Genomic DNA, 19,794 nt, shown 5'->3' on the forward strand with positions numbered 1-19,794 from the left:
TGTCAACATGGAACTGTTCAGGAAGGTGGACGGTCGGTAATTGTCTGGGGCGTGTTCAACTGACACACGTTGGGACCTCTGGTACGTCTAGACGCATCTCTAAAGAGTCCAGGTTACGTCTCCTTCCTTGCAGATAATCTGCATCCCTTCATTGTCATCATGCCCCCCACAGGGCAATGCACCTCCCCATAGAGCTGTGGTGACTAGAACATGATTCGAAGAGTATTCTGGAGATTTTACCACCATGGAATGGCCACCCCATTCACTGGACATGAACCCTGTGGAAAGGTCCGTTTGAGCTTCGGATCCTCCACCCAGGTATGCAACGGAATTATGGATAGCGGTGCAGCAAGCGTGGATGGAAATACCTGTGTAACGCTCTCGTGAACTAGTGGACTCAATGCCTCGCCATGTGACTGCCTTTATCCTGGAGAAAGGTGAGCCTACCCATTACTATTACTAGGTAGGTGTCCCATGATTTTTGTCCATTCAGTGTACCATCGGTGCTTGCTTTAATAGCACGCACGCACGCACGCACGCATCGCAAGCTTTCTCCAATCGCATAGAGATCTCTTCTTTCAATTTTTTAAACAAGATCAGCTACTAGACTGTTAGCTCTGATAGCTGACTATTTTTGCAAGACTTTTAATTGAATCGTTCCAGCATTGCTAGCTGGCTAAATTTCTCGGTTCCAGAACTCCCGACAGCCATGAATGACTCATCAAAGGACTTGCGTACAGCAATGTGTCTTGCTTTTTCGGACTGATGCAAGACATCGTTTCCTGCTTTTATCGGAAAGTTAAATGAACAAACCGATTATCCGGATCCTCGATTATCCAACATCATCTAGAACCTCCGATTTAGCGAAACTTCATGATGTGTGTGACAATGACACAAAGGTCACTGAACGACAAAAAAAAAATTATTTTATTACCGACAACCAGAATTTCTTCTATATACCCATTGATGTAATATGTTCGTAAATTTCATTGTGTTCTCTGGTCGATTTGCCTGATTTTCTGGCCGAAAAAACCCCGTTGAAAAGGGTCATTAAAGGTCCTCGCCTCATCGACGGGATTCGAACCCGGGCCTTTTCCACCCGGTGTTGAGTGGACGGTGACGATACCACGGAGCTACCGCCCAGACTCACTTAATGACAGCCTACTGCTAGTCTCACCAGGACTAGGAACGAGCTTTCTCCATACGATACCTTCGAGGAACCTGAGGATCGTAGATCAGGGCCCGCATGCATGATTACCCTCTACAAACCACTAACAAAGACAACCACCCTGACTTGACGCCACCCAAGCAGGATTTTCCTAAAGTTGAGGCCTTAGTGCTTCGCGAAAGGAACATCATAGAACGAGTCCTGGCCCAGCGATTCGATCAAGAAAAAAATCATGAATAAACAAACATGTGTGTCACCACTGCGACGCGTGGTAAAATAATCAACGTATGGAGCAAACTAGAGTACCTTTTAATGAACTTCCATATTGATCACCAAAAAAAGTAAAGCTAAACTTGAGGCTTAAATGGAAGAATGGGAAAACCAATTGCCACAGCACTCCCGTTCCTATGCTAATGCGCTAAGGCAATAATCAAGGAATCCTAACAAGACAAACAAATTGACCCCAGAAGAGAAAACCTTGCTGAAGGAACCACATCTCGTCTTGTTAAAACCATCTGAAGAATTTACCATTGAAACCAGCGAGGCACTGAAGATCGTAGTAGTAGAAAAACTTGCCAAGAACTTGAAATTTACACGAATTAAATCAATACGCAAAACGAGAAACATTGGTGTGCTTATAGGACAGCCACCTACAAGAGGAAGCACAGTCTGTCATCAATAACCCCAACTATTTCTTCCATTGGCCTAATTGCCGAGGTCCCTAAGAAGAAAGGGCCGTGTGTCATTGTCTATAATGTAGACGACTATCTTACACCAGAGGGCTTTGTACAAGACCTCCATCAATGCAACCTTCAGGATGAGAATGACTTCCGAGTTCCCATTCTGGCAGTCAGACCCGGATACAAAACAAAATCAAAATTTTCAAATTAAACAAATTGGGTGATTGAACGTTCCCGGGTTAGTAGGTACTCTCATGCAAAATGACAGGATTTTTTTAGGGTGGAACAGCCATCATTTTCGCAAGAATGTTTTAGCCCCTAAGTGTTTCAGGTGCTGCTACTTTGGGCACACTACACATATTCATGAACTGAACCGATGTGTATCACTGTACCCATCAGTGACACGATTATAACAAATGCCCCAATAAATCAGTTGAACCAACCTGTGCCAACTGCATGGCTGCTAGGATAGACTACAAACATTCTTGAAGGGACACCATAAATCTAAATGCCCCATAAATCTAAAGGCAAAGAGAGAGCTCAACAACTCAAGACCTATTATGGTCCTCGTAGAGCCTATAACACTAGCCCCCTCTTTGCCCTATCTAAAGGCAAATGGAGCTCAATCAAGACTAATTATGATCCTCATAGACCCTATAACACCAGCGGTATCCGATTCCTATAAATCAATGCCCGGCGTGCCAAGGCAGTTTTGGAACAAATAAGACTCAAGGCTGATGAAGAAAATCTGGATATTATCTTAATATAGGAATCGTATACACAGGCCAAGCAGATCAGAGAGTATCGTATGACTTACAGGATTTTCCAAACTGATAAAGACACTCCCTGGGCAACTGTTCGTGTCAGAAACCTGGCCATAACTCAGATTCAGTCCCTCTGCTCCTCCTGAGCAATGGGTTCCCAGATCACTGTGCCTGTTGGTTCTCTAAACATCATCTCGATGTACTGCCAGCTTGAGTAAGCCATCGCCTGGCAATAAGATAGCTAGAGACTGTTTTAGCCCTTCTTACACATGGAAGAATACTCCTCTGCGCAAACGCAAACTGCAGGTCCCCTACATGGCACAGAAAAATTGCCGTTCGCGTGAGGACGCGCAACCCTTAGAAGTTTCCTTCACCACCTCACCTTTCAACCTCCTTAATCGCCCAAACAACCCACCAACTTTTTGCATCACCCTATAGGAGACTTCCATTGACTGCTACTTGATCGATTACCTCCAATTCACCGCATGTGCGCATCAACCATGCCTGGACGACGCCTGATCAGAGAGCGATAACCTTCTCTCTTCTCCCTTCTTTTGACTCCATGCTGCCTTCTCGACATAACATTGCCAGATTTGCAACCAGTAAAGACAACTGGAGTCTCTATACCTCCTTACAAGAAATTCTCCATGGTCCCCATCGGTCGAAACCAGCAAATCCTAACCAACAAGAAAATAAGGTCATTAAAATTAACGTCGACGCCATCAACATTGCTATTCACTTAAAAAACTCATGTTTCACTGCCATTCCATGTAGTGCTGTAAATGGGCACTCCTCCATAGGGAAGTCCATGTTACTTGAAGAGCCTTTCAAAGGAGCTGCTTGGCCACAAACCGAGGTTGATGCCATCAGCAATGTTGCCAACTAGAAATCTGTACAGGCAATAACACCTACATTAACCACCGAATTGAAGATTCCTTCACAGCAGAAGAACTACAAATATCCCTACACAAGATTTAAGACAAGAAATGCCCTGACTCCAATCTTGTGGAAGTCCTTAAAAAGACTGTCAGAGTGCAACCACTCTATTACTTGATCTTTTCGACCACTGTCTTTCTGCTGGTTCCTTTCCCGATGCCTGGAAAGAAGCCATCCTTTGCCTCATCCTGAAAAATCTCTCCAAGCAAATAAAGCAACCAAGCTCCTATAGACCTGTAGCCCTTCTCTCTGTCACAAGAAAACTGTATATCTCCAGCTTTCAAGACTTCAACACCACTATGAAACATCAAAACTGCAATCTTCAAAACAAATTGACTCCTCTAGATGCAACGGTGAGGACACACTCAAACAACTCCTCTCTTATGCCACCACCTCTGGCACCAAATATTTCCTTATCATATCTGTTGACTTTACCCTGGAAAAGTCAACAGATATGACTACTTGCTCTGCTGCCATGCATCCTCCAGCCCCTCTGCTAAGCTAACATCCTTATCAACCGCTGCAACTGTCTTCAGGATTATCTCCCCAATAGGAAAGTCTCTATTATTAACACCTATCAACAAGTTACTCGCTGCATCTACCGATGATGTCCTCAGGGTCACGGACGTATTCCTCAACCTTGATATTGGACCTGTCTCTTTCCAGGCATTTGCTGATGATCTTATTCCAGGCAATTCCCGCATCGTCGTTGAAGTTTCTGCCAACAATAATACACAGATTCTACAGGACTGGGTTACCACCCACAAGCTGCACAAGCTGCAAATTTCCCTGCACAAGTAGGCTACAACAGAAACCGAAAGAGACACTTTCATAATGAACACAAGCATCACATTCTAGAGATTGATCATCGCCGGTTTTCTCCAAAAGACAAAGAATGTAATGAACAGCCATCTGCCATCAGCCAGAGAGCGCAACAGAAGTTACTCATATTAACCAGCAAAACGTCAGTCTGCTGACGAGGCCACTAGAGACGGTCGTGTTCAAAGTTGCTAAGTGGATTTTTCTTATTGATTTGAAATTATTGTTTTTCTAAAACTTTTGATTTAAATTTAGTAGTATAACATTATTTTGTGATTTTCTGATTAATTTGGTGTATTTATTCTTTACTCGGCCTTGTAATTGCATAAAAGTATCGGTAAAGGTTTCCACGTGTTCGTAATTTTCCCGCCTTTGTGATACGATAGTTATATACCGTACTAGATAGCGTTAGTTGAACTTCGTTAGCAGTTAAATTGTACGTTTAAATAAATACATATAACGACTTAGATTACAAACGTAATATAATTCATTATATTTAACATAATTAATAACATAACATAATTAATTATAATTAATTAATAAATTAATAGAATCATGACTCAGACCAGAGCAGCAAAGCAAAAGGCTCAAGCTAATGGAAGTGCTGTGGCTCAGAGCAGAACTGAGGGGGGCAGTTGTCCTCTGATTCACAGCCTTATAAAATGCACTGTTTGCTTGATGTTTGCAGAGCAATCGGGTACGGGACATGATACTGCCAAGGGGGATGTCTTTGTGTGTGCGCGATGCAAGGAGTGTATCGATATCAGGCAACAACTCGGCGTTCTTGTGGGCCTATATGAGAGCTTGAAGGACAGGGTGGATGCCCTCGAAGAAACTAAATTGAGGGGCCCATCAAGCTCTCAGCTGCCCACATCAACGCCAGAGCTTGCACTTGGGCATCGCGTGACACAGAGACAACCCCCAAGGCAGAATGCGCTGGTCCCGAAGGAACTAGTAGTTGTTGGTGACTCTATTTTCAGGGAAACTGGGAACATGCTTTGTAAAAAAGATAGGTGGAACAGGACCAGGGTATGTCTGCCAGGGGCAAAGGTTGATGACGTTGTAGAGCGAATATCATCTTTTAAGGGCACAAAAGGTGATATAGTTGTACACGTTGGCACTAATAATATTAAGAGTAGGAGACCGGCAGAATTACTTAACAAGTACAGGTCACTGTTGAACAAAAGCCGTGAATTAGGGTTGAATTTGAAAGTGTCTGCAATTCTGCCCAGACACGATAGGAGGGAGTATATGATGAGAGCCTTGTCGATCAATTCGGCCCTGGAAAGATTGTGCAAGGCTCAAGGGGTAGAATTTTTTTCAGCCTGGACTGTACTTGTTAACAGGAGAGATTGCTTCTACAGGGATGGGATACACTTAAATAGAAAGGGTGCAAGAATATTTGCTGATGCTATCGAGGCAGTGTTAGGTGGGTCGGAAAACTGCTAGTTTGGGGGGAGACAAAGACCAATAGATTGACAGTAGCCACTGGCAGAAGTGAAAGAGATTCTTGCACTGCTTCTATTAGAATGAGCAGAAGCCTGAAAAATAAGATGCATGGTATTTCAGAGACTGCTGGGAGCCATTGCGGTACAAGTGAACACATGGGTTGTGTTAGGGTAGGTAAGGATAGAAACAGGTGCAGGTATACTTGCGTGTACACCAATGCTAGGAGTTTAGTAAATAAATTTGATGAATTTGAGGTATTGCTCAAAACATCAAAGGCGATATTGTTAGGATATCAGAGACGTGGTGTCACACAGATATAAGGGATGCAGAACAGCAATTTGGGGAGTACAACGTCTACAGAAAGGATAGACAGGATAGGAAGGGGGGAGGGGTTATGCTATTAGTTAAGAAACAAATAAAAAACAAGGAAGTGAAGCCAGTCGACATCGCCGGACAGTGCAGTGTTGAGTCAGTTTGGTGTGACATAAGCATTGGGAGATCAAAATTGAGAGTAGGAGTGTGCTATAGGCCTAATGACTCTGATGAGTATAATAATGAACTATACAGGGAAATACAGTGGGCCAGTAAATCAGAGAGTCTTATAATGGGAGATTTTAATTTCCCAGATATTGACTGGAATTTGGGGGCTGGTTACTCACACACTAGCAGGGCTTTTGTGGATTTATTGGATGATTGTTTTCTACATCAGCATGTTCGGGAGGTAACTAGAGGGAGTAATACTCATGATTTGATTGTCAGCAGTGAATCTTCATGCATTAAGAATCTGCAGATAAATGAACCACTAGGTGGCAGTGATCACAGTGTGCTGAAGTGGGATTTACTCAAAGAGGTAACTACCATTAGGGGTAAAGGGAAGGGTTATTGCTTCCGTAAAGGCGACTACGATGGACTGAGACAGTATTTAAATTCTATACAGTGGGACCAACTGATGATGTTACCAACAGCAAATTCAAAATGGGAAGCATTCAAAGAACTTATCACTTATCTTGGAAGCTACTAGGCTTTACATACCAACTAAGAAATATTGTTCAAGGTTTAGGCCAAAATGGATGTCAGATGAACTAATGAGGCATATGGCAGAGAAGAAAAATGCATGGGATACTTACAAATTAACACATGACACAGAAGCCTATGATAAATACAAGTTGATATGCAACCAAGTTACAAAGGAGGTTAGGCAGGCGAAGGCAGATTACGAGAAATCCTTGGCAAGGGATGCAAAGAAAAACAGTAAAGAGTTCTTTACTTATGTAAACTCTAGAAGGAAGGGGATGAATCAGATTGGGCCACTTGATATTGATGGGTCAACTGTTCATGATCCTGCTCAGGTAGCTAACAAACTAAATGAATATTTTGCATCGACATTCACACATGAGGAGTTATTCAGCAAGGGGAATGCCAGAGGTGTATTCAACTCTAGCAGTAAGCTACAGAACCTTGAAATAACTGGGAGTAAAGTGGAGGAGACACTGTTGAAGATAAACACAAGAAAGGCACCCGGGGTGGATGGGATCTATCCAGTTATATTAGAGGAGGCAGCAAAGGAAGTAAGCAAACCCTTAGCCATAATTATGAGAGCTTCTTTGGACTCAGGGGAGGTACCCATAGACTGGAAATGTGTAAATGTGACCCCAATTCACAAAGTAGGATCAAAGGCTGACACAAGTAATTATAGACCTGTGAGCTTAACTTCTGTTTCAGGAAAATTAATGGAGGCACTGGTTAAAGAAGCACTGCAGGATCATTTAGACAAGACTTCAGTTATAGCTCAGACACAGCATGGTTTTGTTAAGGGGAAGTCTTGCCTGACCAACTTGATTGGATACTATGATGCAGTCACAAAAGAACTGGATGCAGGGAATAACTTTGATATTATATACTTGGATCTTAGAAAGGCTTTTGATACTGTTCCACATGGAAGACTGCTACACAAATTGGAGCAGTGTGACATTGGAGGCAAATTGCTGCTATGGATAAAGGGGTGGTTGAGGGGGAGAAGACAGAGAGTGGTAATCAATGGACACTGCTCATAGTGGACTAATGTTATTAGTGGAGTCCCTCCGGGCTCAGTGTTGGGTCCATTATTGTTTTCTGTATTTATAAATGATATTGATGATGGTATATCAAGCTTAATGTCCAAGTTTGCAGATGATACAAAGGTTGGCAGGGTTGTCAAGGACACTACTGACTATGCTGCTGCAACAGGATCTGGAAAGGTTGAGCAGATGGGCTGAGAGGTGGCAAATGAAGTTTAACATTGACAAATGTAAAGTACTACACATGGGAAACAGCAACCCCAGAGCAACGTATCAACTCTGTGGTACTACACTGACAGTGGTAGAGAATGAAAGGGACTTGGGGGTGGTTGTGCAGGCAGATATGAAGTTCTCTGAGCAGTGCAGACGGGCTGCAAGAGTAGCTCATGGAGTATTGTCAATGATATACAGGAATTTTTCCAGCAGGGATAAGGAGGTGATTATTCCATTGTATAAGGCAATGGTCAGGCCACACCTAGAGTACTGTATACAGGTCTGGAGGCCTCATTTCAAGAAGGATGTAGAGCTGCTGGAACGAGTACAGTGAAGGGCAACAAGATTAGTGAATGGAACAAAGGGGTGCTCTTACGAAGAAAGGCTTAAGTTTTGCAAATTACAGTGTCTTTATACACCTCTATCAGATCACCTCGCACCAGCGAGGTGATCTGATAGAGGTGTATAAAGCCTTGAATGGTTTAAGCATGCTCAATGCTGATGGGATTCTTCCTCTAGCTCAGAAAAATCACCTGAGAGGGCATAAATTCAAATTGAGGAAAGACAGATGTAGGATAGACATGCGGAAATTTGCCTTTAGCCAGCGGGTGGTTGGTTGGTGGAACAGACTTCCATCCCTTGTGGTGGAGGTTGATAGCCTAAATAAGTTTAAGGCTCAGCTGGACAGGCATTTTGAACGAACAGAGGGGTGAAGTGGAAGTGGGTTTTTTTTTTTTTTTTTTTTTGGCTGATGCTGCATAAGCTTGCTTTCTTGCATCAAATGCCTCTACTAATGCTAATGCTAATGCTAAAAGTTGGAAGAAGGTGTTGTTGCAGGATGAAATCCAAGAAAAACAATTAAGGCTTCTTGCCAACTGTAAACTGGCACGCATGAACATTAATGAGGACCCCAAAAGTCACCGTTGACCCATTGAGCACTGCGAGTACCTCGTGTACTTCTGCCCAACGTATCTTCAGTGCCGACTACAAAAAAAAAAAAAAAAAATATTATTTTTTGGCCACCCCAATAATTAAATTCATCTAATGTGCATTGTGCATTGTGAATTATGTCCGTAAATTGCGTGTGTCCTATGGTCGGTTTGTCTGTTTTGCTGGACGAAAAACCCGAGTTTCCGCTTGAAAAACCTTGCTACCTACGCCTGTATTCACAGAACCATCTACGCCTGTGACCGACTAATTTCGCCATGGAGTGAAAAAGGCTCATTAAAGTTCCTCGAGTCATCGACAAGATTCGAACCCGGGGCTTTTCCACCTAGTGTCGGGAGGACGGTGACGATACCACTGCGCTACGGTGCAGACTCCAGTGCCAACTCATCACTCAATTTCAGGAATAACCACAAGGACACGAATTTGTTTATGTCAACGAGGACCACTACTATTAAAACGTTTCCCGCTTCGCCCAAAAATGATTTACCTAGAGATCACTACTTCTATAATTGCCACCGCAACCTGCTAATGTTTTTGGACTAGCTGAGACACCTACGTCTGCTGTTGAAACAAGTGCACGAACTATCCAAAGACGGCTTTCGGATTGTGGTCTGCATACCTATCGGCCCAAGAAGAAGCCTTTGTTGACCCAACAAATGAGGAAGAAGCGACTTGCTTGTGCTAAAACGCATATTTCATGGACAAAACAGCAATGCGACACTGTCATCTTTTCTGACGAATCGAAATTCAACCTGCATGGCACGGATGGGAAGCGATATGTCAGAAGACAAAAATCCATACCATCCTGACTGCATAACACCGACTGTAAAGTTCCCCGCCAGTCAGATGGTCTGGGGATGCATAACAAGAAAAGGGGTGGGGCGAATTAAGCTTGTTAACGGAACAGTGAATGCAGAAACCTAAACTGCTATCCCGGAGGAGTGCCTGAAACCCGTTATTAGGGATCACCACACAGACGTTCAAAACTGCATTTTTCAAGAGGAGTCAGCACCTTGCCACACAGCAAAATTGATAAGTTTTATGCTATTTAGATTTAATACTGAGTTTGTCTTCTTGTCTCCCAAGGCTTAAAACATACTTTCACCAATGTTTTCCCTCGGTTTTCTCCCTTAAGGTGGAGTCATACTCATACCTCAGAAATGCTCATACCTCAGGCATTACAATGTTGGACTGGGCCAGCAACAGAGCAGATTTGAACCCTATTGTAAATTGCTTGTACATGATGTCGTCTAAAATTGTTCAGAAGAAGCCAACAAAAAAAAATTATTATTTTAGGGTTCCCGTAATTGAATACATTAACCGTATTTGTGTCTGTAAATTGCATGTGTTCTATGGTCGATTTGCCTGTTTTGCTGGACGAAAAAACTCCAGTTTCTGGTGAGAAAAACCTTGCTATCTCTGCCCGAGACTGACTAACTCAGCCATGGAGTGAAAAAAGTCCATTAAATTTCCTCGCGTCATCGACGGGATTGGAACCAGGGCCTTTTCCACCCGGTGTGGGGAGGACGGTGACGATACCACGGTGCTACCAGCGCAGACATAAGAAGAAGCCAACAAGTAAAATTCAGCTGCAGAAGAGCATTGTAAGGGTGTGGTACCACGAAATTGAGTAACCGTATATCCAGAAGTTCATTAACTCTACTCCAGATCGTTGTAAGGCTGGAATTGCAGCTCCAGGAGGAACAACAAAATATTGAAGACTTATTTTGCTGATTTACAGTACATAATACTATTACATTAACGAGTCATTTCAGCTTGTACACGTAAATGCAATAAAATGTATATTTGGTTGTCATGATTGCCATTTGCATGATTTCTCATATTTCCATTAATTACGCATAAATATCTTCTCTTTGGGAAGATATTTATAGCAATTAGGTATAAATACATTTCGAAAATTTCTGCAACCCACAATGCGGCGCAAAACACATTATTTGCAAAATCACAAGTCATGCAGTTTTTTTGTCCGCCACTGTACATATATTAACAGTTTTGCCCTATGTGTACCTCCAGGGCCGAGGCCCATATGCAGTAATTCTCAAGATCGAAAGACCATGTATACAGCCTTTGATTTAAAACTATATATTTATGTATAACCATTCGACTGGGCATATTAGTCCATCGGCAGTGAATAGCACCTTCTGCTAACGAGTGCCTTCGATTACCATTCCTATACCTTGTGAAGGAATACCTTCTCTATCATGTAACACTATGGCCCCTCTTTTAAAAACATTAACAAAAGTCTAGAAACATTTAAAAGACACTCGACTCACAAACAAATTCGGCAAGGTATCCAAATCCAAATGACAGGCCTCCTGTTCTAATTTGCTACTCAGATCTTCATAATAGTGACAACATAGCATGACATGAAGGCGAGTCTTCACTTCACAGAAGCACAAACCAGAAGAGACCAAACCACAGCGCGACCCAGCCTAAACATTAAGATTTGCCTGATTAGCAGGAAACAAGCACTCGAGCTGAACTGCAAGCACCATTTTACTTTACAATCCACGGTCGTTAGGGGTGGAAAAAGACATAGTATTCCCTGCCTTTGTCAGAGTTATTCCATCTAGTTTGCCAAAAAATTCATTAATGCATCATCTATCCCCTTCCTTTGAACTGTAAGCAGCCGCCCCTCAAGCGCCACCTCGACACTGGTATGACCGAATACTTAGATGATCCCCCTTTTTTTATTTTATTTATTTATTATTATTTTTTTTTTTGTTAGTTGTCGCATCGGCTTCGGTGGCCATATTGCACCTCCCAAAGTTTTTGCATTTTATTCCGATCCAAGCCCGAGCGGGATTCGAACCAGCGACCATTGGATTGGCAGGCAGGCACTTTACCCACCTGGCTAGCCCGGTCGGCTCAGATCTCCCTTCTAAGACAGTAGAAGAGGGATCTTAGAAGGACCTCCTCAAGCCTGCGCGGATTAGCAATAAATCGGCAAGCATCTTCCCAGATATTTCATCCAGAGCATCAGTAGAAACAGTATGACAGGTCCTGGTGATACTCAGAAGAGCGAATCTTTGGGCACAGACATTAAATGCCTCCTAATTGCAACATTTACCACTTCATGATACCATGCTCCAGCAGCATATGTGATAATTGGGACAAATACACACTCATATAACATGTTCAATGATCGTACATAAGCAACACAAAATACTTTTTCTGGCATTCGAAGAAATACTGTTTGTCACCACACAATACATATAGGCGGCAAATGAAGTTTAACATTGACAAATGTAAAGTACTGCATATGGGAAACAGCAACCCCAGTGCAACGTATCAACTCTGTGGTACTACACTGACAGTGGGAGAGAATGAAAGGGACCTGGGGGTGGTTGTGCAGGCAGATATGAAGTTTTCTGACAGTGCAGACGGGCTGCAAGAGTAGCTCATGGTGTATTGTCAATGATATATAGGAATTTTTCTAGCAGGGATAAGGAGGTGATTATTCCCTTGTATAAGGCAATGGTCAGGCCATACCTAGAGTACTGTATACAGGTCTGGAGGCCTCATTTCAAGAAAGATGTAGAGCTGCTGGAACGAGTACAGAGAAGGGCAACAAGATTAGTGAATGGAACAAAGGGGTGCTCTTACGAAGAAAGGCTTACGTTTTGCAAATTACAGTGTCTGGGGACTAGGCACCAGCGAGGTGATCTGATAGAGGTGTATAAAGCCTTGAATGGTTTGAGCATGCTCAATGCTGATGAGATTCTTCCTCTTGCTCAGAATAATCACCTGAGAGGGCATAAATTCAAATTGAGAAAAGACAGATGTAGGATAGACGTGAGGAAATTTGCCTTTAGCCAGCGGGTGGTTTGTTGGTGGAATAGACATCCATCCCTTGTCGTGGCAGTTGGTAGCCCAAATAAGTTTAAGGCTCAGCTGGACAGGTATTTCGAACGAACAGAGGGGTGAAGTGGCAGTGGTTATTTTTATTTATTTATTTATTATTATTATTTTTTTATTTTTGATTTTTTTTGGCTGATGCTGCATAAGCTTGCTTTCTTGCATCAAATGCCTCTACTAATGCTAATGCTAAAAGTACAGAAGTGGAAAACCACCAGGCGCCACAACTCCTCACACAATGCACACTACACCATGCCGTTGTGCATTTCTCGCATGCTGCAGTGAGGTGTTCCCACGAATGTGAATTTGAAATATTGCTGCATCCTGCTTATTCCTCCGACCTTCTACCATCGAATTTTTTCCTCTTTCCTGCCGTGTAGCCGGTTCTTCGCTGCTGACGGTAAGGTGATTTCTGTTACCGAGACGTGGTTTGAAGGACAGTAAGAGGACCTCTACAAACTGGCCCACTGAAGTATCATTATGTTGAAAAAGCGTAATGCATTGTTTTTGTTTCAACTTTCTATCACAACTACTTCTGAGTGAATACAAATCCTTTTTTGTATTCACCCCTCTTATGCTAGGGAGGCCTTCAAAGATAAGATATGAATAACAGATGCCGCAAATGACGGCATCTGACATTCACATCAATGTTAGCAGATTCCCAGTGCGGAATGATAATAGGATGCCAAAGAAGCAGTAGGTCTGTAAAATGTAAAGTGTAAAGGGTGTTTGGGGTCAAACGGCACCAGGGGTTCCCCCATCTCCGCGTAGTTTACTTTGTGTGGTGATACAGTTCACTGTAAAGGCCAGAGATTTAAAAGTGTATGGATCTTGAAATGTGTGGTGTCATGTACCGTTGTTCTTCTGGCCATTTAGCCGCCAGGCCCTTGCTGAGGCCCGACGTTGCCCCACTTTCGCCCCGTGGAGGCTGACTAGGTACCTAGTAATTTGCATTTACTCTGGCAGGTCCTGCCACCTATTTTCCTGAGATTTCAATGGCAAGGACCTGAAAAAAAAAAAAAAAAATTGCACGTTGTATGTTGATCACATACATGTTTCCTGGTTTGAAGGGGTTGCGTTTGAAAATTTAATGGCCGAGGAGAGGGCAAAATAATTTAAAGAAGCTAGAATTTTGCTGTGGGTCTTGCGCTAGCATAGGGGTAGAGAGGGGAGGAGACTGAAGGCTAGGGGGGGATAGCTAGGAAAGACTGGGGTCAATAGAGTAGACGACCCCAGCATGTGCCAGTGGGGCATGCCCATGCCCCACCAATTTAGAAAGATGTGGGATGGCAGGGGGGAAGGCAACTAGAAGGCTGTTACCTCCCCCTCTGCCAGGGGAGGAAGGAAAGTGTGCCCGGCAAGGGAGCCAGCACAGGTCGCCGTATGGCCGGGCAGCTGCATGTCTGCTTCAGTTAGGTCTTTGGTTGGGTCCTAGTTGTCCAATCCGGGTGTAGGTTCCTGTCTGTGGTTGTCACTTGGCAGCAGGACAGGTGCCTTAGTCAGGTCCGTAGTTGTGGGTATTTAGTCCAGTCTGTGGTTACTTATGTCTCTGTCTGGAGTCATGGTCATGGTCATTTGTTGTTTCTTCCTGGGATGCAATCCCTTTGTGGATTGTCTTGATGATGACTGTCCGTGCACCTTATATGGTTGTTTGCAAAGTCATATATTGTGGGCCTGAGAATCGCTATTGTAGCTGTGGGGGCGGAAGAGTATGCCTTCTGTCAAAAAGATCTTGTGCAAAGTTTGCCAGTGCTTTGTAGCTGTGCTCCTCCTCCAGTAAGCGTTCCTCTTGATTCTCTGGTCATAATGTAATTCTGTGATTAGTCGGCATCGGAGGTCTTCATAAAGATCGCAGTGGTACATTAAATGCTTCCACGTTTCCACTAAGCCACAATGACAGAGGGCAGTGTTGCTCAGTCCAAAGGTCATCAGTTTGAATCTGATGGTGCCGTGGCCAGTTAGGAGGTACGGGGCCAGCAATCCTGGGGAAAGCCAACTTGGGTATTTTGGGTATACGGCCGAGACAGTTGGGATGAATTTTCGCGTTATTTGCCCTTTTGTTGAGTTTTGCCGCCGTGTTTGCCAGGTTTACTGGAGATGTACAGTTAGTCTTCTTTTCTCTATTTTCGGCTCGCTGGCTACATTTAATGTGAAATTTAGGCAGGTATCCGGTATGCCTCTGGAAAGGCTGTAGAGGAGTCCACTGCGTATCACTTCCAGGTCCAAAGGGAGGGCACCCGTGAGCACCTGAAGCGCGTGTGTACTCACTGTGTTACAAGCTCCTGAGATAGTCGTTAACATGTACCTCTGTATGGTTTCTAGTTTTCTTTTATTAGTTGCAGTGGTTGCCTTCCTGTACCAGACACCCGAGGCATAGAGGATGACTGGCAGGAACACAGTTTTGTGAAAAAGAGCAAGAGTTTTCTTCTTTATACCCCAGTCCTTGCGAGTGATTCTTGCTAATAGTGACGAGTAATTTCTGATTTTAATTCTGAGATAGTCAAGGTGGGGAGTGAAGGATAGGTTTCTATCAAGGACAACCCCGAGAAATTTCATTTCTGTGGTCAGCTTGACGGTGGTTCCTTGTACTTTTATTTGGGGGGGGTCTCCTTGTGTCCAGGGTTCCCCGAAGTAGGATGGAGCTTGTCTTAGTGGATGATATCTTCAGGTTATTTTCGTCAGCCCATTGTTGTAGAGTGGCGAGCGCCCGGTTTGCTGTGTTTTCCAGCTGTGCCCTGGAGTTTTCTGCCAGCGTCAGGACAAGGTCATCCGCATACGGCTGGGAGGCTGCATTTCCGAGGTTGAGGTTGAGGAATCCGTCCAGGACCACGTTCCAGAGCAGTGGGCTCAGGACGGAGCCCTGTGGGCATCCTCTGTAGATGCGTCTGGTTATTGTACAGTAAGGAGCAGTGACTTTTACTGACCTGTCGCACAGGTAACTGCTGATCCAATTGTATAGATTACTTGGGAGTTTGGCCTCACGGAGCCTGCTGAGGACGCTTGGCCACCAGACGGTGTCAAACGCCCCGGCAAAGTCAACCGCGATGGCAAGAAAGTATTTGCGGTCTGTTTCTGTTGCAGCGTTGATGATGCTGCGTACGGCATCCATCGGTGGTGGAGTATCCTTTTCGAAATCCAAATTGTTTGGATGACTCTAGGCCTGCGTTTCTATAGTGCTTCTCTATCCTGTTTCGCAGGAGATGTTCAAGAAGCTTGCTGAGAACTGTCAGGAGCACTATCGGGCGATCTGTACGTGATATTTCAACGGCACTGAAGATTTGTAGGCTGGTGATTGATGATGAGTTCTGCAAGTGGTAGCCGACTGGTGCTGAAACTGCCATGATCCGACACGGAAAATTTCCGAATCTGATGAAATGTGACTGGAGAGTCCTGCAAAGATTCGCTCGCTCGGAACACAGACGTTTTGCTGCATGCATACAGATCCTCAGTAAGACGATTGGACACATCTCTGTGCTAGTTCAGTGACTAGACGCTGCATAGTATGGGTTACCACAGTCGTGCAGCCGTCCAAAAGTCAATAATCACCCTTAATAATGCCAGACGCCATCTAGGTTGCCATAAGGCTCGCCATTCTTGGATCGTAAACCAATGGAATGGTGTGCTTCGGAGTGAGGCGTCACAGCACATAGTCTATAAGTCTGACGGGAATGTCTGGGTAGCGGATTCCCAGAGAAAGCTACCTGCCAGGCTATATCATCCCGACAATGAAGTTTTGCAAAAGCTGGGTAATGATCTCGGGGCTGTTTGTAATGGTTTGGCCTAGGATGATACGATTGTTTTGGACAAAACCATGAATGCTGACGTCTAGTAAATGTCGTGACAATAATGTGTTACTTAGCTTGTGGCAGCACATCGGAGAAAGCCAATACATCATACAGTGAAGGCCCCTGTATCAGCAGGACAAACCTCCGTATCATACTGCTATTGTTGTGACAGACTGGTTTGAAGACATAAACCTCGAAAATTTGGACTTGCCAGCAGGGAGCCCCGTGACCTCAGTCCTATCGAGAACCTTTGGGATGAACTGGATCGTCGGGTGAGTCTGGGTAGCCAAGCGGCCAGAACAGAACTACAGAACATACAAACCTACACTATTCACATTTCTGGACCTTTTACAGTGGCACTGTTCTTCACAGAGATACAAGGCGAAGTAGAACTAACGTTCTAGGAGCCGCCCCTTACAAAATCACATGTCCACATGTAACTTTATAACAAATTCCCTCATGCTAAAAAATAATTACAGAACGAAACTGTATGTGGAGAGAGGGTAGTCATTAAATAAAGAGTAAGCAGATCCTCTCGTTGTTATTGTTATTAATATACTGAATAATCAAGTGCCAGATTATTGGGCTTTTATTGTAGTTTTACAATTATTAAATTGTAATCCTAAATTTTATTGATATTTCTCAAAATTCTACAACTGTAGAGAAAAAAAAATTTTGAACTACTCCAAGGAGATTAAAATTTCCTAAAAGTAATATGCTCCAAAAGGATGCCCTTGCTAATCCTGCTTTTCTTGGAGAGGAACTCTGGATTGATCCAGGTGTTGTTGTTGTTTTTGGTTTTTAGGAGCATTAGCAACTAAGGCCATATTGCTCTGGGATATGCGGTGGTCATTCCCTGACCTTTCCGCATCCTCCGTATTTGGTGGTGACGGGCTCGAACCCCGGTCTAATCAAGAAGTGTGTGCTACGCACTGCTGCTGCTCCTTCCCACCTGGCTACGGATGCGCCAGATCCAGGTGCATGATGAAATTAAGGAATAATTTCTACGATCAACCAATTTAAAGTGATATACTGTATTCCAGTTGCTGATCATCAATTGATACAACTGTGTTTTCGCAAATGATTAATCACAAATGACGTATAAGTCAGAGCTATTGCATCATTTTAACACACAGCAACCTACTAAAGTAGTATATAATTGGCATCATTTAAGTATATATCATATTGTGAATACCTTCACGAGTTGTCATGATATTGCACTACCTCGAATAAGTAACACTTCAGCAATGGAGAAGACTGTTGTTACTTATTCTCGGCGGATACCACCACACAGACAGCACCGTTTCGAAGCTTGTTAGCTGCTCCTCGTTGGATGGGCAGGTACCCTGGTGTTACAATGATGACAACCCAGTTGTGAAGTATAACTTTATGTACTACTTTAGTAGGTTGCTGCCAATTAAAATGATGCAATAGCACTAATTTATACGTCAGTAAGCTTGTTCTCAATATGAAGTTTTAGCCCTGAAAGGTTTTCAGTCTGTTAATCACAAATGTTAACAGCGAGCTCAGCATTTTTTTTTTTTTGTGGAAGTGGCTCAATATCACAACCACACACAGTTTTAATGAACGTTATTCCAAAACCACAGCCTTCATCTGTTGCTAACTATGGAAGCAAAAAAGTTTTCGTTAATTCACTTTCATTATTTCATTCAGCTTCTACGAATTTATAGTTCGGAGTTAAAATAAAAATAAAAATAAAAAGTGGGAAGGGGAGAAGAAAGAAGCTTAATCTAATTATATTCATTCTTCCCAACAGGCGCGTCACTCATCTATATTTATACTCTTATTTTTAGGTTAGACAACACTGTGGAAATGAAGATGTTTCTTCTACTGATTTCAAGTAGACATTGTGCAGCATTACGATCAATATTATTCATTTCCATTTACCGAAATTTTCAACTGAGTGAATTATACGTTTATAAAAAAATTTAAAAATAATTAATATTAGCAATAATTGGCAATGATTCTACTACTGGAAACTGAAAAACTGAGACAATCGCTGTTCATTCATAAAGGTGAGTTTGTAAACATGTAGTTTTAACTGGTGTAGTATCACCCAGCCGGCTTGGTGAAACAGTTTAGGAAAATGCTCTTCAATTAAACTTATTTCTGTCTCTAAAAGAATAAATTGAAGAAACCGAGTGTTAATAAAAACTGGCTGACACTAACTGAGAGATTATTTGTAGCAATGCCAAGTTTATTTAATAATTTTATTCACACGTTTTTAATGAGTTTTGGGTGGACCATGGTCTTTTTTTGTTTTTCTGTATGGTTGTAATAAATGGTAATAACGTACCATGACTAGCAAAAATATAAAACGAACAAATAAAAAAAAAAAAAAAACCTTAGCCTTCATTCTACAAATTTGAATTGCTGACACACACACACACACACACACACACACACACACACACACAGATTGTATATTTCATTCATATATAGATCGTGTGTACAATATCGGACAAATTAATAGCCGAATAGTTAATAAATATTGGTACCAGTAGTGTCCATTATATTAGAACCATTATATTAGAATTTTTATTAGAACCATTATATTAGAATTTTTATTAGAACCATTATATTAGAATTTTTATTAGAACCATTATATCAGAATTTGGCATAGTAGAAGCCGTTTTTTTAATGACTTTAATTAAAAACTAAAGTGTTAAAAGGTGCAATTGAGATCTTTTACTCAATACTACACATAGTTATTGTTGAATGTACTATTAATGAGGCACGTCATTAATATAGGCATTGGGGTAATGCTTCAAAACTAAGAATCTCAGGATACAGTATCATTTCACTGTAGATTATTATTCAATTTTTTATGTATGCTCTGGACAAGTAACAACCTGTACTTCTTGTAGTGGTAGTAGTGGCATATGATGCAAGAAAGCAAGTGTATGAGCTTATGCAGCATCAGCAAAAAAAAAAAAAAAAATCACACCATTCCCTCCAAATGCCTCTCCAGTTCCTCTCCAGTTCCTCCTCGTTGTGGAAGTTAATAAGTTAAATTTATTTAACTTATTAACTTCCACAACGACAGATGGAATTTTGTTCCAGCAATTAGTCATC

At 42.6% G+C, this 19,794-nt stretch overlaps 1 protein-coding gene across 1 annotated transcript in view; it reads left to right on the top strand.

Annotated features, from left to right (window-relative positions):
* Positions 1-18,656: 18,656 nt before the first annotated feature.
* LOC150085540 (NAD(P)H oxidoreductase RTN4IP1, mitochondrial-like) overlaps positions 18,657-19,794 on the top strand; it is a 181,424-nt gene continuing 180,286 nt past the window's right edge. The window contains exon 1 of the mRNA XM_090373329.1: positions 18,657-18,734. Coding sequence (XP_090229455.1) covers positions 18,680-18,734 — 55 coding nt within the window. The 5' untranslated portion in view covers positions 18,657-18,679. The remainder of the gene's footprint in view (positions 18,735-19,794) is intronic.

The sequence above is a fragment of the Mastigoproctus giganteus genome, chromosome 5 (genome assembly GCF_048544385.1).
Source record: "Mastigoproctus giganteus isolate SK-2022 chromosome 5, ASM4854438v1, whole genome shotgun sequence".
Taxonomy (NCBI): domain Eukaryota; kingdom Metazoa; phylum Arthropoda; class Arachnida; order Uropygi; family Thelyphonidae; genus Mastigoproctus; species Mastigoproctus giganteus.